Raw genomic sequence first — 24,600 nt, 5'->3', positions numbered from 1 at the left:
CATTTTTACTCTACAGGTTATCTAACGGGTTTCTTACGTTCACATGACAAAACAATGGTGACCATTTAAATATAAATCTAAAGGAGAAGTCCCATGGATTCTAAACTCCGCCAGTCAGCAGGGGGGAACTGAGTACTAACTTGCCTCTCCCTGTGCTGAGAGGCAGGACTGTCCTCGGGACCCCCATTGGAAGGCATTTTCCCTTGAGTTGTGATGATGCCATGACTTGGAGTAAAAAGCAGCCGCGCGGTGCTGTTACTACAGCGCGGCGCTTATGAATACAGTCTCCCCCGCTCCCAGCATCTAATTACAGATGCTGTCCGGGCGCGGCGGGACTCTGGTACATGCATTCCACGTCCGTGATCAGTCAGGATCACGGAACATGGGAATGCAGCCTAAGAGTCCAACGGGGGTCCCGCCGCTCACCATAGGCACGGGGAGAGGTAAGTTAGTACTTGTAATTAATTTCTCACTCATATCATTGGGGGACACAGACAGCCCCCCTGCCCTTGCTGGATTTTATAATTCTCTGGACTTCTCCTTTAACATTCAAAAAGATATTTAATTTTGGAAAACCTCTTCAGTTTGTCTTTTAGAGCATATGGAGGTTTTGGAGGAACCCCAAAGTGGTAACCTCTACTGGTTGGAGCAAAAAGCAAGGCCCACATTGTGACTTCTGCCATAAAGGACAGCTGGCATACATGAATACACATAAGAGTTGGCTGGGCTTTTTCCTCTCATTATTACAGATAACCATAGGTGGTCTAAGCAGGTGGCCTCCCTTTACAGTAGTTAAGGGTCATGGATGCTATTTTACATGCCCCTTAATCATTCCCCAGCTTTTTATAATTTCATTTTATTTAGCATCCTTACCTGCCTCTGTAAACAAACTTCATAGGTTCTACAGCGAGGGCTGTTGCTACTACATCATCACAGCTGTGCCTACGTCCACTTATGACCATCTGACCGTCTACTTTTCCAACAACAAAAACCAAACGCTCCTGAAAGGAATGAGATGAATTAAATGCCAAGCTGGCTACATAGAGGTAGGTTGCTTACTGCTTAAAGCATTACTGTCACAAAGACATGTCCAAAGCTTCGATTGGTCAATAACTTGGGGTACAGACCCCCACAAGTCCAGAACTGTGCACTTCTCCTAGCTCGTTCTAGCAATAGTCAAGGGTCTGAACACCTACACCTCGATCAATCAAAGCTTTTGACGTGTCTGATTGTCCAGGATTTGGAAAAAATGTCTGCTTTCTTTCTAAAACAGTCCATGCCCGTTTTTGAGTTGTATCTAGTAATGCAGCTTAGCTTCACTTAAAACACCATGTTTTTCCAATCTTAAACAACCCAATTTGTTGGCTACTGCACGGTCTGCTCCCCGCTCTGTCAGAAAAAAGACATGCCCCATAGACTTACATTATGAGGCTGTCTTGTCAAATGACACAAGAGCTGGAAGATGAATGTGCTGAGCGGGGCTTCTCCCAGCTCCTTAATGATCGGTCATAGTCTGAACACTCAGATCCGGACCAATCAAAACTTTTGTTGTTTAAAGTTTTTTGGGGGTTACAGTACCTCTTTAAATGCTATATACAGTATATGGCCATGTGCAGACTATGTATGAGACCGGACGTTCAGTGACGCGGCCGGTCTCAGAAAAGATCATCCCGGCCGGTACTGCAGTATCGGCCGGGATGATCTTTTCTGACACCGGCCGCGTCACAGATGAGCTTTCGTGCCGCAGAGTTCTGATGCGGGCACATCCGTGCGCATCGGCATCAGAACTCCCCACAGCACACTATGGAGCGCATGGCCGCTCCATAGTGTGCACTGACAGGGTTTTCTGAAAACTGACTACTCCAGCAGGGATCCCTTCAGCCTGCAGCACTACGTAAGTCCTGTGGAAATCACAGTCGTTGAAACAACAGCCGTGATTTCCATGGAACTTCCGTAGTGTGAACATAGTCTATAAATGAAAGAAATACAAATGAGTGATAAAAGCAGAGCTGAACACTTGAACACTGTGGTAAGGAAAAACCAAGATACAGGAATACTTACAGGACCAATGAAGCCTAAAAGCCCAGTTCTAATAAATGGCTGGCTAGAGACAGGATCTCCATTGGAAGTAAGTGGCATAGTCTAGGCAATAAGAGTAATAGACTTGATAAGCTCACAGATTACATAGATGTGCACAACATCTCTATATATGTGTGCAGCCAATACTACACACCTCAAAGATATTCTTGGTAATCCCATGAAGACCATAGTATGCTGTGCCTGTGGAGTTGGAGGAGACGCATAGCTCTCCTACTTCGTCCGTCTTACATAGATATGGAGCCCCCTCCATTTTCACAACACACATGGAGGCTATAAAAAGAGAATATAAGTAGGTACTGTATACAGGATATAATGTATTCAAGATATGCTGGACCACGAATCAGTGACTCCTCTTACCTCCAGGCATAACCTGTCCCACGTCCTGTACAGTAAGGACAGATAGCTTCTCCTCCGTATCTGCTCGAATGACACCATAACTTAACCCGTTCATTGACAGCACCACTTTTCCTGGAGGAACTCCACCTAGATCTGGGGGTCTGAAAATGACAAATTGAAGAAAAGTTACGATGACCGAACTACAAGTAAACCTATCAAATGCTATGGAAAGAAGTGAAAGGCATTCAGACAAGAGAATGGTAGAATAGAACTCACCTGCGCATGGACACTGTAAGAGCCTCAGCAGAGCTGGCACAGGGACAGATCACTTCTGGCCTCAGACCTCGGGACTGGAAGACGTTTAGGAAGGCATCACACGAAGATATAGACCCTGTAAATTCAGATTGTGATTTATATTGTGAACTGTTAGTTGAAAAAGCAGTCTTTCTACCCAAATGAATAGAGGTGAAACGTTGTCTTTGATAGAACTTACATGGATTGGCTCCATCGGCCACAATAAGCATCCTCAGGGAACCTAGGCTGACGTCCCGCTGGTCTCTCTGTGCCAATAGAGACCAATGCATGTCTCTAGACTTCACTAGTGCAACACGAGCTGCAGAGAGAGGCAACACATCAAGATCAACAAGACATTCTACAATACAGGAGGTATTTACATACCTCCACTTTATATAAATCCATTTGGAGCCATTACAGAATATTTGTTTAGATTAGGATGAGTAAAACTTAAAAAGAGATCACATGGTGGAAACCATTTGGTTTATATTTTCTAACCCTGAGGATGTGGAAACGCTGCTTTTGGTCAGACATTTAACACCAGTCATTCAAATAAAGTCGTGCATGCACCAGATCTGCCATGATGTGAACACTATAGAGATGGCACCTAAGGGTCATAGCCCAACCCTGTGATATAAATAAGTGCCAATCTTGTAGAATGGCGCTCATTTACAGAGCCTTTACATACCTCAAGCTCTGCAAAGCTCTGTTCTGACCGCACAAACAATAGTGGATCATTTGTGTGGCCCTTTGCTGCAATCAGTCACTGGCTACACATCTATGCGAAATGCAAACAATTAGTGTTTGTCTGTTTATTGGCTGATCGCTGGCCCTATAAAACAGGCCAATAAATGCTCCGTGTCATAGGAACCTTAAGGCCTTATTCAAACGTCCTGTAAAGTTGTCCGTAATTGCGGATCCGTAATCACGGTTCAACTTTGAGTACATTGATTTATATTGGGGTATTCACACAGTCAGTGTTAATTTTGATCCATAATCTGTTCCGTAAAAAAAAAAAAAAAAAGAAAAAAAAAAAAAAAAAAAGATCATGTCCTAATGCGGATTGTGATTGTGATTGCAGTACAGATTACCAATAGAAGTCTATGGGATCTGTATTTTTACAGACGTCTGTAAAAAACACAGATCAAATCTATGCAAACTAGTACCGTTCACATTTTATGGGAACGGAAACTGATGCAGTTATGGATCCAAATACGGATGATTTTCCAGGGATCACAGAGAAAAAAATAGCGTGAGGTTTTGCAGCCCAGAAAAATCACTGAACGTACCAAAAACCCTTTATCCTCAAGCACTGTGTTTTGCACAAACTTACCAACTATGGGAAAAGAATGTTATATAGCTCAATGTTCTTTTTGCTCAGATATATATTTTGTCAAACATAAGCAAGGAACATACCTTTGTAGGCATTGACTTTTTGGATCCAGGAGAGTGGATTCACCTTCATCAAGGCGTATGGGATGCTAACTACATGCATACGGTTCATAACACTCTGTGAGATAAGGAATACACGTTAATGGGTAATACTGGCAGCACTCTGGCAGTGTTCTGCTGTATATGTAGTCAAGAAGTAAAGGGGCTCACCGTCAGCACTGAATGCCATAGACCTGCATCCCTCTTAAAGTCTAATACATTAATCAGTGTTTCAGCTAGAATAATAAACAAAAATCAGAATGTTTGTGACAAATATAATTCAATTTTCACAATAATGCTGTTGACAAAAAACAATGTAATCTGGGGGGATATTCATCAAACTGATGCAAGGGAAAGGTGGAGATATGCAAAAGACCTCGGGTAAAAAGATCAAAATAACTCCATTGTACAAAGGAGTACAATGAAAGTGCACTGGACAAGGGTGCCTATAAACAGCTGTAATACGCCAAACAACCAGACTACACACCGGTAAAGCATGAATTACCATGGTATGGCTATGTGAATTCTTTTGCTATGGCTATGCGCTTTATTTAAAACTTGATAAATGTCCCCCCATGTGTAAGGCACACAAAAAAAACAACAAAAAGCAAATCACATAGCAGTACCATGCAATACCAGCAAATACCTCTACCTCAGCAGGACTTACTAAGAGGTGCGCACCTCTTAGTACAGTTGACAGGCCCTAAGCCTGGCTCAGGTATTGCTTAAAAGTCTACACGTAGCAAAACTAGCGGAATTCCGCACCGGAAAATGCTGTTAGCCTCACTCTCATAATGGGAGTGTATGGGAGGCGCGCGCTGCTCTTGTCACAGTGTCTCATCGCGTGGAAGAATGAACTTGTTCATTCTTCAGCGCGGGGAGAGCAGCAGTGCGCGCCTCCCTTAGACTCCCATTATGAGAGGGAGGCTAACGGCATTCCGCGGCCAACAATTCGGCCACGGAATTCTGCTAGTTTTGCTACGTGTGAACGTAGCCTAACATCTAGAACATTGTAGAGAACTGTGCAAAAGCTTCACAGACCTCATACATATAATCAAATCTTGATGAACCCTTCAAAAGCTTTATTAACCATTATGTGTAGTTTTCCTTTTCCCTTGTTGCACTTTAGATTAATGGAACATTATATATGTATATCTAACCAAATCTGATTCACTCACCTTCTGAGTAGCCACATGCTTGTGTGAGTGCATGACAGTGTGCCAACATGGCTGACTGAGATACTGTGACACCCATAGTGCTGCCTTCCTTGCTGGTCTTGTACTGCAGTTAAGAAAAATATAGGAATAAGTATAGCCAGTAGACATTTTTCTGCAAAGTTTCATAAAAGGGGTTATCCAGGACAACCCAAACGGAGGACAGGAGAGGTGCTGTTTCTGGAAGACATCAGTGAACAGTTATTTTCAGGTCTCTCCATGTTCTATTGGGTTCAAGTCAGGGCTCCGGCTGAGCCACTCAGAAATATTAATCACTGTCCCTAAGCTGCTCCTGTGTTGTCTTGGCTATATGCTTAGGGTCACTGTCTTGTCGGAAGGTGAACCTGCCTCATGTTCAGAGCACTCAGAATCAGGTTTTCATTGAGACTACTCAATGAATTGTACTCCGCTCCATTCAGTTTACCTTAACAAGTCCCAGCCATTGACAAACATTCCCATAGCACTGCATAGTACTGCTACCGTTATGCTCCACTGTAAGGAAGGGGGTAAGCAGTGCCTGGTTTCCAGACATTATGCTTAAAACCGGGGCCAAAAAGTTCAATGTTTCTTTCATAAGACCAGAGAGTATTGTTTCTCACAGTCACAGAGTTCTTTAGGTGCTTTTTATGCAAATTCCAGACAGGCTTTTATGTGTTGTTTACTAAGAAGAGGCTTCTTTCTGGCCTTTCTACCATAAAGCCCAGACTGGTGGAGGCTGCAATAATGGATGACCTCCAGGAAGTTTCACCTGTCTGCACACAGGATCTTTAGCGTTTAGCCAGAGTGACCATTTCGATTTTGGAAAGCTGTGGGACCCTATATAGACAGGGGTGTGTCTTTCCAAAGGATGTCTAATAATAGTATACAAATGCTAAAGAGAAATAGAAGGACACCAGAGCAAAGTTTAAAGTGTCACAGTAAAGGTTTTGAATACTTATGTCCGAACAAAAATATAGTTTAGTTTTTCCTTTTGAAAAAATAGGCAGAAATTTCTAAAATTCAGTTTTTCATTATCCTAATGGGTTACTGATCACAGATAGAAAAGAGAAAAGTTGTTTCTTTAAAATTAAATTTTTGCGTAAGGCTGCAACCTAACATGTGAAAGAAAGGGTTGACGACTCTTCAAATGCATTGTACATATGCTGCAGTCTCTTTTAAAGTACATAGTAAGTGATGGACAGTCTCTGCATCTCCTACAGATCTAATTTAGAGAAACAGAAGCCAACAAATGTTGTTCTGTAACGAAAGAAACCACAGTAGAAATTGCCGCCCAGTGGCGAACTGCTCTAAAGGCAAAACACTGAGCCTGCTAGAAACATATTCAAAGGGGTATTTCAAATGCCTAAACTTTTTTTTTTGTTATAAGAAATGCAAAAGAAAGCAATTTTGCAAATACATTGAATTAGCAAAATTTCTTCTTTTTGAAGTTTGATCCCTTTTTTTCCACTATGATGTTTAAAGCAATTACCTAGGTTCTCCATCACAGATAACAGCTTTAATAATGGTGGCCGGGCAGTGACGGGACTAGTGGTCGGGACCTGGTTAGTATGTTTGTACAATTTCATGTCTCCCTGTGACATCCCACACATCTTCAGGGCTTGGATTGTCCCTGGAGACATGTGTAATGCCAGAGAGAGACACAGCAGAGCCCAGCTTATTCAGCTTGGCATCGCTGTGCCCTGTCCTCGCAGCCTCCCTGCACCAAACCAGGGAGTGAGAGTGGGAAGCGGTGGGGTCAAGCAAAATGTACAACACCTTTAACTGTGGCAAGAAGCTTAGGAATAAAATTTATATTGTATTTGTTCACCTCAATATAAGCAGGGTCACTGCTGGCGTCCCTGATATGTGGGTACCAATCTTTGGGAGGCTTCATTAAGTGCTTTCCATCAATAACAAACCATGCCAGACGAGGCCAACCTGAGAATACAAACATATAAGAACAAGTAAAGTTGTAGCTGATACATTTCCAGTTCATATACTGTGCACAATAGATATCAATTCTATATTGGTTATTTACTGTGTACCCCTGGAATGACACTAAGGGCCCTATTACACAAACAGATTATCTGACAGATTTGTTTTTTTGAGCCAAAGCCAGGAATGGACTATAACCAGAGAACAGGTCATAAAGAAAAGACTGAGATTTCTCCTCTTTTCAAATTCATTCCTGGTCTTGGCTTTAAAAAATCTGTCAGATAACCTATGTTGGTAATACTGGGGAGGTGGGGGTGGTCCTATACTGTTCTGACATATCTAATTGATGGGTCTTAAGTAAAACTATGGTGTAATGGATTCTCCCCTCCCCCCCCCCCCAAAAAAAAAAAAAAAAAAAAAAAGAGACTGAAGAGATTGGATGTTCACCTTTAAATGTCACCACTTCTCCTGTCTGGGCTTTAGGTAGTCCTTTCTGACAAACATCTGTTGTAAGAGCCAGTGAGACCCCACAACTCCCCAGGAGGAAGCCGATCTGCTGACTGCCTGCATCCTATAAAACAGCAACACATGAATAATGGCTCAGCATACACTAATGTTAGAGCTTTGATGGGAATGGCTTGTTGTCATGAATTACCTTCCTAGTCAGTGGCACTTCGATGGGCACAGGAATAAGGTCTGAAAGAAGACAGCCATAAAATGCTACCATGAACATCACTGGGTCACTATTGGGAAACACAAGAGCCACCTGCAATATAAATGATAATTTGTCAGCATAACCTTATCTAAAAGTATAAAAAAGAAACAAAACAACAGACTGCATTCAACCGTACATGAGCTACTATTTGCATAGTTGGTCAAGGTAAAAGGCAATCTTCTCATCTGGCTTACATATAGTGGCCTTTCATCAGGAAGCTGTTATGAGCAGCATTGCATAGCCATCTATGGGACCATCTTGTTCTAACCACCTAAGTATGAAACCCAATATATCCAATCCTTTTCTTTCCCTGGCATAATCTGTTGGGGTAGGCATCAGTGGCCACCATATTTATTAGGGGTCAGCTGGTCCTGCAAAAATTGGCTGATTTGGCCTCGATACCTTAAAGTGGCATTATCAGCAGGTTCGGGCAAATGATCCTGTGGGGTCCGGTATTGCTGTATTGCATGTGCTGCTGTTTGATAATTGCCCATATGCTAATCCGCTGGCTCGGAGCATTATGGGTGTTCCCCGTTCGCCTGGAGCCCCCCTCTCGGCCTGCCTAGCCTGCCCCTCCCACTATGCATATTGATATATACATACTTAGGCAATTTGTTACAGGCTGCTCCCTGCACATGCGCAGTAAAAAGCAGCCTAACTATGCATATATGAATATGCATAAAGGGCAGACCGGGAGGGGCAGGCTAGGCAGGCCGAGGGGGTGCTCCGAGCGGACAGGGAGCGCCCAGAATGCTCCGAAACCAGGGATTAGCATATGGGCAATTATCAAACAGCGGCACATTGTCAGACCCCACAGGAATTAGAATAACAGCAGTGCAATCCTAAGGTAAAGAGCGGCTGGCTGATATCAGCAGGTTCACTGGCCCGAACCTGCTGAAAGTGCTGCTTTAAAGGGGTTATCCAGCGCTACAAAAACATGGCTACTTTCCCCCTACTGTTGTCTCCAGTTTGGGTGGGGTTTTGAAACTCAGTTCCATGGAAGTAAATGGAGCTTAGTTGCAAACCGCACCTGAACTGGAGACAACAGTAGGGGGAAAAGTGGCCATGTTTTTGTAGCGCTGGATAAACCCATTAAAGGGGTTATCCAGTGCTACAAAAACATAACCACTTTCTTTGAGAGACAACACGACTCGTCTCCAGTTCAGGTGCGGTTAGCAATAAAGCTCCATTCACTTCAATGGAGGAAAGTGGCTATGTTTTTGTAGTGCTGGATAAGCCCTTTAATAGAACATTTAAAGGGGCATTCTAAATTTAATGTATTTATAAGTGTGAGATCACAGGCATTTTAACTGCTGGGACACCCTGCAATCTCGAGAACAGGGCCCCAAACTCCTAATGTCTATGGAGTTTACTCCCTGACCTTGAAATAAAGGGCCTTTTACACAGGCCAATTATTGTGCAATACATTGTTAAATCGTTTGAATTTAAGAGATAGCGCATCTTTTAAGCAAACCTCCAAATCTCTATTAATGGTTTCAGTCTTAATTATGGTTAAGTCTTTCAGCATAAACCCTCATCGCTCACAGTATATATTACAAATGCAATTACGATCTTATTTCTTAGCAAATAATTTTAGCGACAAAACGCCTATCTTTAAAAAAAAATTCAGAAATTGTTGTTTGCTGAACAAGCACTTAAGCGATTTATCTGTATCTAATATCAATAATGGCTGCAATATCCATATGTAGACTGTAAACAAAGGGCCTGATAGCTTTAATGGATTATAAATGTACAGACAGAGACGTACATCAATGGTAATAACACGCAAGTCTTTCTTAAGAGAAAAGGAGAAGAAATTAAAGACCAAAAGACTTTTCATAGCGGCTCATGTGCTTAGTGGTCATGGTCAGCGCATGACTCTGAGCAGATCACATGACACTGTCCATAGATCCCATGTAGTCATATGCCCAGCCTCCTAGGTCAAGCACCTGCTTTCCACATCTCTATGCCTCTAAGCTAAATATCTATAATACAATAGTTTCTTTTTATACCATGTCAACACATAACAGTCTTTGGTCTTATCTCCAGATATACTATACACCTTTATTATTCATAATAAGTTACCCACCCTGTCTCCCGGCTTTAGGAGCGACTCATTTTTGCTGGTCAGCTTGTTTAAGAGAGTGTAGGCTAGTTTAACACTCCGACTCCACAATTTACCTTAAACAAACAAACAAAAAAAGCATTGAAATATATATAAAAAAAACACCTGTCAGATTATAAGGCTCTATGTGGCCATTTTTATTCCCTGGGGAAACCAATGCTATAGTTGGTGAAAACACGCTGGGATTAGATAGTAGCACTGAAATCCATCTGGACCCATTACTGGATTGCCCTACAGTGTAAACTTACCTCACCTGGATGGTCATGCTAAAGATGTCTAAGAACACAAATATTAATCCTCCTCAATTTCAGTGCCATCTAGGTGTTTCCTGCCTGTAAAGTGTCCTGGCCTCTTTACTAAATGCTTCCCTACCCCTCCCCTTTGATGGCTGTATTGTCTATCTAGAAAACAGCTACACTGTGAATGACAGCAAATAAAAAGGGTTGGGGAGCATTCAGTGCAAAGAGACCAAGACACTGCACAAAGAGAAACCATCTTTGTGGCGCTCTCAATTACAGTGCAAGGAGGAATAAAGGGAATCTGTCAGCACTGTAATGAAGAGTCAAAGAGGAGTTGTGGCTCAGTGTTTGTCCTGCACTCTAGCACGCCTCACTACTCCTTTCTCCTCCCTCTTCTTCATTAATAATCTCTGCCTTGGCCTCCTGCTTAGCCAGTGCCTCAAAGTGTTTCAGTCACAAACTATCAACAGCGGACTGAGTTGGAGCTATGGTCTTGGAGTAAATCACCTGTCTAGAGACCATAAACAGATTTTTTTCCCTAGGTTTGATTCCACTAATGAAAATGAAATTATTTATTTATTTTCATTGCTGTATCATTTTTAAAAAGGCAAAGAATTCCAAATCAGGTCCAAATTAGTTTTCAAGTTCAGGTTTTCTTTATAATTATGAGGAAAAAAATAATCATATTTCATTTCCATCAGGGGAATTGAACCCAGGAAAAAACTGAACTGTTGCTGGTCTCTATACAGGTAATTTACCTTTAGGCCACGTCTCCAAAACAATTAGGCTAGGAGATTTAACAATATCTAATTGCAGATCAGTCCTATGTAGGCAGTTTACGTCTGAAACTAAGAAACAAACAGACGCTGGCTGACAGCATGAGCGAGCAGGAGGGTGAGCAGCAGAGATTATTCATGAAGAAGAGGGAGTAGAAAGCAGTATTGTTGCCTGCCAGAGTGCTTAGCACGGTCTTCTTCAGACTCGTTCTCATGATCGGTATGGGTGCGAACCCTCAGATCTGGACCGATCAAAACTTTTAACATGTCTCTGACAGTGACAATGACATTTTCAGATAAAATAAAATTTCAGATAAAAACCCTGAATGATAGAAATTAAAGAGGTATTCTAGTATAAAAGAATCATTGTACATTGCTGGGTCTGGTGTAGAAACTAAAAAAAATAAAATAAAAAAATAAAGTGATACTTACCTTCCCCAGTCCCTCGCAACTCTCGTTGCAGTTACTTCCAGTCCCTTGCTGTTCGTCTCTTCTTCCTGTTTCCAAGATGAGAAAAGACCAGCTGCGGGGGACAAGGGTAGGTAAGTGTTTCTTTTTCAGCTTTCCACCAGTCCCAGTAACAAAAAAATTACTGGAATACCCATTTGACACTAAAGATGTTTGCCTTGGCAAAACTTTTTGTTGTTTCTAGAATCAGTATTTCAGAACCTGTTGTAAGATTTCATCAAAATCATTTGAAGAACGTTCAGTTATGTATTGCACAAAAGTGTTATTTTAAAAAATGCAATTACCATAGGTTAGGGTATACATTGCTTTGCCGGTAGTGTCCAAAGAGGTAAGACATGGGGCTTTTGGCTGTGTGGTCCCCCAGCGGTGAAGAGCTGTCAGCAGTGATGGAGGCCAATTAGACACAACTCCAAGAGGTTCCCCTTTGAGAAGTGCCATTTCTGTTCCTTCTGGTTTTGGCTGGTTGGGGTCCGGTTGTTGAACTATATAGGGTGAAAGCGGAGTAAAGTTTATAAAGGAAAATAATGCAAATAAAGAAAAATAAATAAATATATATATATATATACACACACACACACATATTTTAACATACCCTCCAGGAGCTCCTCAAAATCATCCACAAAGAACTCTCTTAGCGGTGGACGCTTTGGCCTTTTTAAAGTATTGAGAAGCTGCTGAATTTTGGAGGAGACTCTGCTGTTTACTGGCACACCTATTGGGAGGAATCAGTGGTATGAGACTACAGGGCTTCTCTTGTTTTAGTATGTCTACTCAAAGCATCTAATAATACTAACGCACCATCTGCTGTTTCTAATATGCTGCTGTTGAACCCCCGTGGCACTCCACGCACAGATGCCACCTGTGGACGCTCATGATGAGAGTTTCCTAGGAGTCCAGTAGTCACGTCAGGTGGTGCAGAAACACTCTCTGGTTATCAGGATGAAGAACATGACATATGGTTCTGATCACTGTCTGAAACCTTATGAAGGCACCCAATGATCACATACCCATCTTGGTCAATGTCATGACACAATATCAATAAAAAACACAGTATTATTTTGACTTCATATTTCTACTCGATTTAAAATTTAAAGGATAACAGCCATATAAGCATTACCTTGCATATGATTATCCAGCATCACCAACCTGTATGTTGATATTGTTACAATGTGCCATGACAAATACCAACTTCTATTTTGGCAGTCTGCCATGAAACTTGCTGGCCAGTATTACAGGGCTAATATCTTTCCATAAGATTTGGCAGCACATGCCCTGATACTGACCTATCTGGGCATGTGCCATGAGGTCTGCCAGCATGGTGGCAGCTGCGATGACAGGGCAGCTGTTGGAGGCGGCAGGCTTGGCTCCTGGGTGGGATGAGGTGGAGGATGCTGATGATGAGGTGGAGGAGCCCTGGGTTACTCTGCTAATCCAGGGCTCTACGCTCGAATGACCTTGTAGCGGAGTGGATGTGATGCGTCCCTGACGGAGCAATGAGCCCTCATCCTCCGAAGCCGACGAGGTGTCTATGAGTAAAATAACCATGGATAGCTAAATATCACAACTTGTACAATGGCTGATAAATTAAGAAGGGAGTAAATCACTGTTGACAATGGGAAACCAAATGCATTGCATGAATGGGGCAAACAGAAGACATAACCAGTTATTGGGCAGACTTGGTGCTATGGATCCTTTCCCCCTCAGTGTAGAGCTAGACGGCTAGAAAAAAAAAATCAATGTATAGTTACCTGGTGGCGTGTACGTCTCTACTGAAGGCTGGACGAGGGCAGAGCGGCGTTTAGAAGGCATCGGCATTTTTCTCTCCTTGTATTTAGCCAAAGCTGCTTGCACGGCTTCTGTGTGAACATCTGCACAAAACACAAAAGCCTGGTCTATGGATAGACACGTGACCATTACCCTAAAAAGACCTCTCAGCAGATTATAATGTAACCAACTGGCTGATTCCTAACTCCTATGTATACAAAACAGGTCAAAGCCTAACAAGCAAAGCATAAGAAAAAAAAAAAAAAAGAATGCACTTTGCAGCAGGGGATTTACATTGGCAGCAGGAAAAAAGTAATCCTAAGGGCGCGTACAGAACCTGCGTACACCCTTGTGTTAGTTTCTTAAAGAGGTATTCCCATCTCGACTTGTTATTCCCTATCCATAGGTTAGGTGATAACAAGCTGATAGGTGGGTGTCCAACCCTTGGGACCCTCTACAAGTTCTGAGAACAGGAGAAAAATTCTTCCTGGAATGGTGCAGGGCCGCCGAACATTTTTAATGTGCTGAACTTGGAAATGTTTGGAGACCCCTAGAAAATGAATGGTGCACTGGCTGCAGATCTGCAAGACCACATTGATCATTTCAAAGAGAATTCTGCCCCTGTTCTTGGGATCAGTGGTCAGGCCCAAACTGAACAGCTTAATTATACCCCTATGTACAGGGGATAACAAGGTGAGGTGGGAATACCCCTTTAAATGGGAAAGTGGTGACTGGTTCTGTCCAAAATTGGCACATGTGCTTATCAGCATGCACATGGACACATAGCGATTGTGCAGAAGCACTAACCAGATCGAAATCGCTCATCCCGTGAGCTGGTAGAACGGGACCTTTGCTGCTTGTTTGTGGTGGTTGTAACTTGTGATGTGCCCAAGAGTTTGCTGTCTGTTTGTAGTGAAGGGTCTACACCTAGTAGATGCAGAAGAAAAAGAAAGCATGTAAAAAAAAATAGTGTCAACTCCCAAAAGATAGGCACATAGGCCGAAACTGCAAAGTTCCTGGTGACGCTGCAAACTGATGTGGATCTAAGCAACCAATGTCTGTTTACCACAGGGTTTAATACAGAGTATTTCTGATTCCATTCCTAATATACATTTTCCTGCTGACCTGTAACAATTGACTCATTTGTTCCAAACATGGAGAAAAACAAAGCGGTTTCATCTGGCGGGGATCACAGAGATGGGGAGACAAGGTCTGCAGCACTTTGGCTCTAATCTACTAGGAAAACACTCTGTCAGCAACTAAACAACCAGAACGGCCTGGAAAACAGAACTGACCAGGAAACTGTAGACACATCCCAGATTCACTGTAATCTAGCTGACCAGCGAGCAGAAGGGAGGATACTGTGCTCGCTATTGATAACATTATCTAAAAACATAGCCAGAGCTGATGTCATTGAAAGGGAGACATTGTAATGAGTGAATTCTTATCAAAGACGTATAAGAGATCGCTAGAAAAATCTGCTATATAGGATATATGAGGATAATTTACTGTAATCGGAAGCTGGTGCCAATGGCAGATTATAGACGATCATACATCATGATAATAGAACATGCTTACACCGCTACATAGCATCCTTCAATGGGTGCTACGTTTTATATACTGCATTTGGCAATGCTTTAACTATAAATCACATTGAGCAGGTTTCTAGCTAATGAAGTGAGCATATAAAACAATCGGTCAGATGGCTTTGCTGGTACACAGTCGGTGCAGAGTTGAGAGTCGAGCACTATATGGTGGTCAGATGCTGACAGAAACCAATAGTTTGTTAGGATGTGAGATAGCGGAGGGTCTGATGCTGCAGATGCTGGGCATTGGAGCTGCAGCCATGATGAATGTGAAAGTTGTGCTGATAAACCAGTTCAATGCAATCTGTTTTCCTACAATTAGTTTGCCCATTAATGAACAGATCCTATATCCAGCTGATTTTGCAGGAAAATAGATTGTAAAAGTGCATGGCCATTTAAGAAACAATAGGAAATTGTGCTGAACACCATGTTTACCTAGTTTTCAACTGTGGTTACATTTCGGTCTTTGCACCATGAGACCCTACCCTTAAGCCCCTATTACACAGGGCGATATTGAGGAGATGTCAGTGCTTGCTTGCTCCTCGTTCACTGCTGCAACTATTCCACGTGTCGGCAGTAAGTGGGTGAGAGCTGCGGGGAGGCTGCCCGGGTGATCGCTAGATCGTCCGGGCAGCCCATAGAGGATAGCAACGGTCTGCTGCCGCCGCTCCTATTCCACAGAGCGACCGCAGCATATCACCGCTATCCTGGTCGTTTGTCTTTCAATATGTTGAAAGACAAATGACAGCAACGATCAGCTGACATCATACATGTCAGCTAATCGTTGCCTATCTATTATCTATTATCACAAGACAATTATCGTCCATAACGGCCGATATCTACCGAATGTGGCAGATAATTGTTTTGTGTAATAGGGCCTTTAAGGTGTCACATAGACATGTCAAATGTCAGAGTCTACATGTTTAGCAGATAGTACCTGGAGAAGTGTGCAGCTGAGTGCTTCTCCCCCATTCTGCCTTTTCCATCTTTCTGCAGAAGATGGGCTCCAAAGACTCAGGGGCCTATTCCACGAAACGACAATCGGACGAATCGACCCGATTTGGCCAATTATCGCTCCGTGGAATAGAGACAACGATCAGCCGATGATCGTGTCATTGGCTGATCGTTTATTTAGGTTCAAATCTAAAATCACCGGGCACAGACCGCGCATCGCTGCTTGGAATAGCAATGCGCGATGGGTGACCAACAATTTCACAAGCACCATACTTAATCTAAACATGTTGCAGATCTTCTCCTGCGCTTCTTCTTCCTCCCGGTCCCGCGCGCAGCAGCAGCTTCGGTGCTGCCTGTCTTAGCTGACAGACCGCTCAGCCAATCACTGGCCAGGACCGCCGCGGCCAGTGATTGACCGAGCGGTCTGTCAGTTTAGACAGACTGCACCAAAGCTGCTGCTGCGCGCGGGAGGAAGAAGGAGCGCAGGAGTAGACCTGCAACATGCTTAGGTAAAGTATGGTAAACAAGGGCTACAAGGACATCGGTTACAACCTGAAACCCTCGCTAAACGACTATTGGGCTGTGTAATAGGCCCAGTAAATGAACGCCGATCTAGCAGATTGGCGCTCGTTTACATTATTGATCGGGCCCCCAACGACCCGTGGAATAGGACCCTTACAATGGAGCCCATTTCTATCAAACAGGAATTATAGCGACCTGGAGACAGAAACGCTCAGCCATATACTTCTCTCAGCAACTGGTTGGTGTATGATAAGGTGTGGCATGTTAAAAGTAAATTACAGTGAAAGGCACACTGTAGTCAATTATGGCTGTGTCTGTCAGCAGAGCTGTGGTAGATTACATGCAACGACTAACTAAACTGTAAGTAGACTACTGGCGGAATATAAGTATTTTTGAAGTTATTCAAAACTGTATGCAGCTTACAATCACACAAGTCTGTTATATGACTGATGGACATTAGTACCTTGAATTAGCGGAATGTAGCGAGCCAGAAGCTTAGCTCTCTTCTTCTCATAGCCTTTCTGGGTTATGTCTCCTGGAAAACACAAGAGAAGGGGTGAAGTTTAATATCACATTACATCACATTATTGCAAGCTTGGAGCCTGTTCATGCTGCCTGAACCACAAGTCATTGTGGCAACCCCTGTTGGCTTCTGCATGCCCCATTGGCCTTGATCAATAGATCCCTCTCTGAATATAGATCTGCGTCTATCAATCAAGGTTGGCAGGGAGGGGCTGTCTAGATAACTCAGGGTTCAGGCAGCATGGAAAAGAAGAAGGGTTCCCTCTAAAAGGGGGGGGGGTCAAAAACATTTTTCTTTACAGGGTCTTTCCTATATTAACCATTTGTGTATTTTTTGTATTGCGTATTAAAGGGGTTATTCAGTGCTACAAAAACATGGCCACTTTTCCCCCTCTCTTGTCTCCAGATTGGGTGGGGTTTCAAACTCTGTTCCATTGAAGTAAATGGAGCTTAATTGCAAAGCACACCTGAAGTGGAGACAAGAGAGGGGGAAACGTTTTTGTAGCGCTGGATAGCCACTTATGACTGGAGTATTTACTCTCCGGCAGACAGTCACTGTCAATGCTCTATATTCTGCCCATCACACACCTCTCAGAAGGGCATGTACAATTCTAAAGAGCTCAAATGGGTGGAAATGATATATATTTTATCTATAATAATTTTAGAAAGATATTATTTTAGATAACATATGATAGCAATGTAAATTAATTGCCGCAATAATAAATGATGCCTCAAATAAACCAAGCAGCCAGTTCCCAGAGAACAGAAGAAGCAAAAATCAATAGTACACGAGTGAGAGATGAGCAGACATTGTTGTGACAGATCAGAGCCTCCATTATCCCTACAATATGCTGCGCTATGAGTTCATATCAGCCAGCGAGACAGCAACTGCAAATACAAGAAAAATCACAGACAGTCCCCGTGGGAGGTAAATTTAATGCACTGAAAATCTCTTTATTACAAGACAGCTTATCTCCCGAGACCCTGCATAGGGGCGAACAGGCAACATAAAACCCATAGTAAGCCCTCTAATAGGATTCCACGACTGGGCTTCAAACAGAAGATAAGCAGCTGTCCCTGGACAAAGTCCTGTGGATAGAAAAGTACACGCTCAGAACTTTCCTGTAAGAAGCCCGCCAGCGCTGTGCCAGGAGAAGCATATGCCTGTCAGCAAATCAGGCCGACAACCGGTCTGCAATGTGCCAAAGTTAATTTCAAGATGCTAAAACAAGAGGATTAAGCCATACGTTTCACCCTCCAGTCGGGCACACAACGCTACGTGCAGCGCACATGATTATTTTCTTAAACAAATAGTTTACTTTAATAATCGGATCAACGCTGATCAGTACAGACATGGATCTAGGGGGAACCGCTTAACCAGTTATACAGACTATACAGCATTAAGAGGGGTCGCATGTTTCATCAAAATTTATATATATATATATATATATATATATATATATATATATATATATGTGTGTGTGACTGTATGACTTAGTATGCCATAGGGATGCTGTAACATGTTACTGTGGCCTAGGAGCATAGAGAACAGGCACGGTCGCCACACGAGTCTTCCGTTACTAGGCAGCAACTATAACATCTCTGGCCTGCCGATCCCCACTGAGTAATTACAATTGGTGAGTCCCACCTTCATAGAAGACAGTGCCGGCTGAGTCACCCGATGACGTTTAAGGTTTTATTCCCTGCAAATCCTGGTAGGGGGGTCTGCCTGGACCTACCCCTTTACAAGCTGTAATGTTAAGACTCATTTATAGTGGCCAATAATCCTTACAATTTAGCTAATGTCAATGGGAAAAAAGGCCGGTGACACTCAATAAAACTACTGATGGTTAACTGACTGTACTGCCGTAAAAATAATCATTGGTTTACACCATCACTATATGTCGCTCACAGAAATAATTACACTAAGTGCCTAGCCCTTGTGAGGTAGCACCTCCTTCACATTTACTTTTCTCATGGCGGATTTTATTTCCCACATAGTGGCCCTGATTTATGAATGTGTTTCCTTCATCGAATTGATGTTTTTTGCTATTTTTTCCTTGTCGGTTTACTAATGTTGTGCACAATAGTCTCTAAAACCAGATATAATTATCATTTTGTGCTTTAAAACCAAAAAGCTGGCATGCTCTAAGTGTGTCCCTTGAAAACCTGCCATAACCCACATATTTGTCAAACAAATCGTAATTTTTTTTCTAAGGATTTAACAATCTTAAAATAAACAAATTATGGAATTGTGGGATGGTCAGGTTTTAGTTTTGTCATACTAAGGGCAAGAAGAGACATTAAACAGGAACGCCAACTAAATTTTTTCTCTCTTTCAAATGAACTGGTCAGAAAGGTATACAGCTTTGTAATTTACTTTTATTTAAAAATCTCAAGCCTTCAAGTACTTATCAGCTGCTGTATGCTCTTCAGGGAGTGGTATATTCTTTACAGCCTGAGGGTGGGTTCAGACTACGGAATTCGCGCAGATAAATTCCGTCGCCTGTACGCGCGCCTTTCCGCTGGCTCATAGACCCCATTCTATGGGCCAACTAATTCCGATATCCACCGAAATAATTGACGAGACAATTCCTTCGGCGGAATGTGGAATCAGCCGGCCCATAGAATGGTGTCTATGGAGCCAGCGGAAAGGCGCGCGGCCGTGAGCGCGTACAGGCGACGAATTCCGCAGAATTTATCAGCACCAATTCCGTAGTCTGAACCCGCCCTCACACAGTGCTCTGACACAGTGCAGGAACTTAAAGAGCAAAATCCCCAGTAGCACTCCAATCACCACAGGGGCCCAACCTGGCTTCCCTACGGACGCAGATTTCACCCGGGTCGTGGATCCCAATCGGCCCAGTGAATGCAATATATTGAGAATGGATGACAGCGTCCAATCGTGCAAAAATCTCTTTTATTCCTCCATTTAGCAGACAATGAAATAATAATTTCATTGTCTGCTAAATGGAGGAATAAAAGAGATTTTTGCACGATTGGACGCTGTCATCCATTCTCAATACAGTGCAGGAACTGTCCAGAGCAGGAGAGGATTTCTATGGAGATCTGCTACTAATATGGACAGTTCCTGTCTCGGACAGGGGTGGCAGCAGAGAGCACAGTGTCAGACTGGAAAGAATACCACTTCCTGCAGGACATACAGCAGCTGATAAGTACTAAAATTTAACTAAATTACAAATCTGTATAACTTTCTGATACTAGTTGATTTTCAATAAAAACTTTTTTTTGCTGGAGTAACCCTTTAATAAATCCTTCAGTTAGGGAAACTTTTTGTGAAATTTTCTGTGTTTTTGTAGGGAAACTAATACCCTGATGTATAGGGTCCTTGAAAACCATACAGATAATTTTAGTAAATCAGGGCCTGTTTGTATTAGTGCATGTTTTTTGTTGTATTTTACCACATACAAGTAATGAAATTCTTTGGCCATGAAAAAAAAATATTTGCGACAAGATGTATCCAGCATATTGTCACTTATTTTGAAACATAAAACAGTATAAGGGTGCCTTCACACCTACTGGATCTGCAGAGTATTTCACTCTGGGGATTACCAGCGAGATCTGCTGCGGATCCAGTCCCATTCATCCCTATAGAGCACATACTCGCAGCAGGATTAACATCCCGCTGTGAGTATGTGTGTTAACCGCCCACCACCGAGAGCATACATTACCTGCTCGGCGATGCGGCTGCATGTCAGGCTCCCGACTCGGGTCCCGCTCAGCCAATCAGTGCATGGATGAATGGGACTGCGGATCTGGTAGGTGTGAAGGCAGCCCTAAAGGGACTTAAATGGAGGGTGGGTTATAAACAGAGGAGGTTATGCAAAGGAATAGTGGGAGCAGTTGCCAGGAGCAACCAATCAAATTTCAGCTTTCATTTTTCTGAGCCTTTTTTTTTTTTTTTTTTTTTTTAAACAAAAGCTGAAATTGGACTGGTTGGAAACATGGCTGTATCCAGTTTTTCCAGACAGCCTTAGGCCTGCATCCAACTTCTTCAGCCACTGGTAATCGAATGCAGTCTGTTTGGGTTCGAAAGATGCCTAGAAGTCTGATGATTTACACCATTGTTTTCCTCTTAAAAGAGGTCCATTTTAAAGCAATGGCAGTATAAGCTGGCAATGTAAAAAGACTTCAATGTGAACAGAAACTACTGACTCCCTTTTTGATTCATGCACTGAGAAGTTTAGCATGAGCAATATAAGAAATTGGATATATATTATGTATTATAAAGTGAAAAAGGTAGGAAACTATTAGTTACATGTAATATTCTTTTAAAAGTCTTTTAAAATGAAGAATTCTGACCTGGAACATAACAGGATTAGGATTTAGGCCTGGCAGCACCCTTCAGCCTTCCGAGTACAGGGTCTAGGTCAGTGCTGTACAATAGCTGGACCTCAATTGCTTTTTAATTTCCATCCATTACGACCCCTGGAAGCCTAAGCCTTTGTATGTTACCCCCTTGGACAATACTGGTCTGGCTAACTGTCAGAGTGAATAGATAGGAGGGGCGATTGATCAGCTGATGGCGGGGAGCATGCAAGTGCTTGAGGGGGATGGTGCTTCACGGAGGGAAAATTGTTCTAATAGTATAACTATAGTATAGATTTGCAAAATACAGAAAAAAAAACATGAACACTTACAAATGCAAATTTTATTACACTAAAAAAAAGTAAAAAAAAAACAGTATTCCTTATGTTATCAATACAGCAGTAATAACATAAGACATAATTTAAAATACTTATATAAAATTAGTATTACTAGTATAGTCATTATAAGTAAATTCTAAAAAAACAAACTAAAATAAATAAATGGATAGACATATACATAATTCCACGTATAACATATACACTCATAATGAACACATGGATTTCTCTAACACTAAATCACACCTTATAGATCTTGAACAGATCTTACACGTTAAAGGCTTTCTACGTATTATATATTTATTACATAGGACCGATCATATGGTTGTTACGCAGGCCATGTTATGCCTTTTGTCTATGTATTTCCGTATACGAACAACAAAAGACTGACACAACAAAGAATCAAGAAAAAAAAAAAAAAAACGCTCACGACATAATACACAACAAAGACGCATAATATACCACCAAGCCAATCACAGTAATCTGAAGCATTAGCTCTAATAAATTCTTAACCCCAATTTGGACAATTAAAGCGATGGGTGCACAAGGCATTTAGCCTAATAGCCGGTATGGGGTATTCTTTAAACCATGGGAATGGTGTAATTTCTGGTTTCGATGTCTAGAAGATTATGTGACAATTGCATCCACCACAGCCTGAGGATAAACGCCCCAGACTTAAGGAGGCCTGCTCCAGCTTGTGGGACTAGAAGCCAGCTAAATAAGATTATAGGTTGTGTCTAGTCCATGTGCATCTGCTATACTCACCTTCAGTGCTTCAGCCAGGTTCACACCTAAGGGCGGCAGCTGTCAGTGGCTTCTGTGCCCATGCACGTTAAACTCCCAACAACGTGGCCAGGAAGCGATGCTCCACGACTGCAGAGGATGCCCAATGGTACAAGCTCCGTCTGGGCATCAACTATCAAAGACGGGTCCAAATTCAGAATGATCAGCAAAACTGCAAGCTCTGAAAGCTGTCCCCATTGCACTGATCACATCCCTTTGTTCCTCTTTGAATAGAATAGTGAGGGAGAATCTCTCCACCCCATAGAGGCAGATTAACCCATCATTTGCATTACCCTGGTTCCTAGACTCTCTAACTGTCCCATAAGCACATAGGGACAGCAGGAAGACAGCTGCTCCCCTAGATAAAAGGCAGACAGTAGAGCCTCTCCTGGGAGCTGAACACTGAAGATACACTATGTAAGAGCAGCAGATAAAACCATGTCACCATGCTGCTGCAAACCATGGAAGAGAAGGGGTTAAGAATGCTACATGGTACACTTCTATTGTGGAGAGTGGCAATGGCCAAGAGGATCATTATACAAGCAGCCTAGAAGATTCATTGACTGCAAAGCCACATCAGTGACTTCTCCTAGGAACATGCCTAACCCCTGCAGCACAATGACCATAGCCCTAGCTATCTATTCATCCACAGCGACCCCCATTCATGGGAATAAGCAGGCGTTGCCAGCAGACAAAATATCTCTGCCATTCATGTGAAAAGCCAGAATGCATCCATCTGACCGGACATTCAACTGGCCTGACAGACAAAGAACCAGCGCTGTGGACGGGACACGCAACCTCCCCCGTTTGGTGCCCAAAAGATCAGACTTCAACAAAAGCCTATAATAAAAAAAAGTCAAAGGTCCAATCAACTAGCAGGCAGGTCTGCTATATATCTGTAGCTGCGGGTTAACCAGTCGCTTTCACGCACAAAAGAATGCCAATACAGATATTTGACATCATCAATTTCTTGTCTAGATCCTCAATTGGTGTGTTTAATAAATACCCATCTCAGCTGGAGATCTCTGCTCGTAGATAGAGAAGGCTAAGAAAAAAGTTATTCAGGGCAGAATAAACCCCCGAAGCTAGTTAGCCAATGGGAACAGAAACTGTAAGTACAGATGAAGCTGGAAGTCCCCTTTAACATGGCTCTATACACCACTACAAATAAGTGCCAATCAGCGAGATCGGCAGTCGTTTGCACAGCCATTACAAGGCTTAATGGTGCACTGATGGTGACTGGTGACACTGATTGTGCAACCCATTAACCTCAGTGATATAAGGGCAACTACAGAGAATTTGAATGGCCGCTGAATAGATGTGATCAGTTGATAAACAAGAGATTTCACGTTCGCTGGCTGATCACTCACCTTTTCTACACTCGCCGATTACTAACAGTGAGCATTCCTGCCTGCCGATAATCAGGCCATGTAAATGAACTCTTATGCCACTTAAAGGAGATGTCCGGCGAAAGTTTTTATTAAAGTACTGTATTGCCCCCCAAAAGTTATACAAATCACCAATATACACTTATTATGGGAAAGTGCTTACTACTGCATCAAGGCTTCACTTCCTGGATAAAATGGTGATGTCACTTCCTGGATAAAATGGTGATGTCACGACCCGACTTCCAGAGCTGTGCAGGCTGTGGCTGCTGGAGAGGATGATGGCAGAGGGATGCTCAGTGTCCCTCCAGTGCCCTGTGTCCCTCAGTGTCCCCCTGCCATCATCCTCTCCAGCAGCCAAAGCCCGCACAGCTCTGGGAGTCAGGCCGTGACATCACCATGTTATCCAGGAAGTGACATCACCATGTTATCCAGGAAGTGAAGCCTTGATGCAGTAGTAAGTGCAGGGAAAAAAGCACTTTATAAGCATTTCCCGTAATAAGTGTATATAGGTAATTTGTGTAACTTTTGAGGGGTAATAATATATTTTAATAAGAATTTTCGCTGGACTTCTCCTTCAATGTGAACCTGTCCAAAAAAGAAAAAAAAAGAAAAAAAAAAAAAAAAAAAGAAAACCCTGCTGAATGATAACCTGAGTGTATTACTTTATCAATGGTTCATAAATGTGTACATGCTAGGTACCTGAATTACAGTGTAATGTGAGCGTCCATGCTGCATGGAATTGTGGGAAGAGGACAAAAATAACTAGCAGGAATAATTTTTAAAAATGTATCATGTGACTCCTGGG

The 24,600-nt window shown here is 42.5% G+C and overlaps 1 protein-coding gene across 4 annotated transcripts in view; it reads right to left on the bottom strand.

Moving 5' to 3' along the window:
* The window catches only part of DIP2A (disco interacting protein 2 homolog A), a 62,680-nt gene that overhangs the window by 7,189 nt on the left and 30,891 nt on the right, over positions 1-24,600 (bottom strand). For 2 of the 4 annotated variants that reach the window (XM_069983097.1, XM_069983098.1), the window contains exons 2-21: positions 16,902-16,973; positions 14,184-14,303; positions 13,361-13,480; positions 12,896-13,138; positions 12,411-12,539; positions 12,205-12,324; positions 11,897-12,094; positions 10,094-10,185; positions 7,945-8,055; positions 7,737-7,860; positions 7,183-7,292; positions 5,340-5,442; positions 4,333-4,397; positions 4,147-4,240; positions 2,930-3,049; positions 2,713-2,827; positions 2,458-2,597; positions 2,234-2,370; positions 2,062-2,142; positions 874-1,001 (exon numbers count right to left, since the gene is read on the bottom strand). In XM_069983097.1, the coding sequence (XP_069839198.1) occupies positions 874-1,001; positions 2,062-2,142; positions 2,234-2,370; positions 2,458-2,597; positions 2,713-2,827; positions 2,930-3,049; positions 4,147-4,240; positions 4,333-4,397; positions 5,340-5,442; positions 7,183-7,292; positions 7,737-7,860; positions 7,945-8,055; positions 10,094-10,185; positions 11,897-12,094; positions 12,205-12,324; positions 12,411-12,539; positions 12,896-13,138; positions 13,361-13,480; positions 14,184-14,303; positions 16,902-16,973 (2,422 nt within the window). The remainder of the gene's footprint in view (positions 1-873; positions 1,002-2,061; positions 2,143-2,233; positions 2,371-2,457; positions 2,598-2,712; positions 2,828-2,929; positions 3,050-4,146; positions 4,241-4,332; positions 4,398-5,339; positions 5,443-7,182; positions 7,293-7,736; positions 7,861-7,944; positions 8,056-10,093; positions 10,186-11,896; positions 12,095-12,204; positions 12,325-12,410; positions 12,540-12,895; positions 13,139-13,360; positions 13,481-14,183; positions 14,304-16,901; positions 16,974-24,600) is intronic. The other 2 variants (XM_069983100.1, XM_069983099.1) reach the window with 2 other exon arrangements.

The sequence above is a fragment of the Dendropsophus ebraccatus genome, chromosome 9, assembly GCF_027789765.1.
Source record: "Dendropsophus ebraccatus isolate aDenEbr1 chromosome 9, aDenEbr1.pat, whole genome shotgun sequence".
Lineage (NCBI taxonomy): Eukaryota > Metazoa > Chordata > Amphibia > Anura > Hylidae > Dendropsophus > Dendropsophus ebraccatus.
The sequence above is the reverse complement of the archived record's forward strand: the minus strand, read 5'-3'. Positions and strand labels throughout refer to the sequence as shown.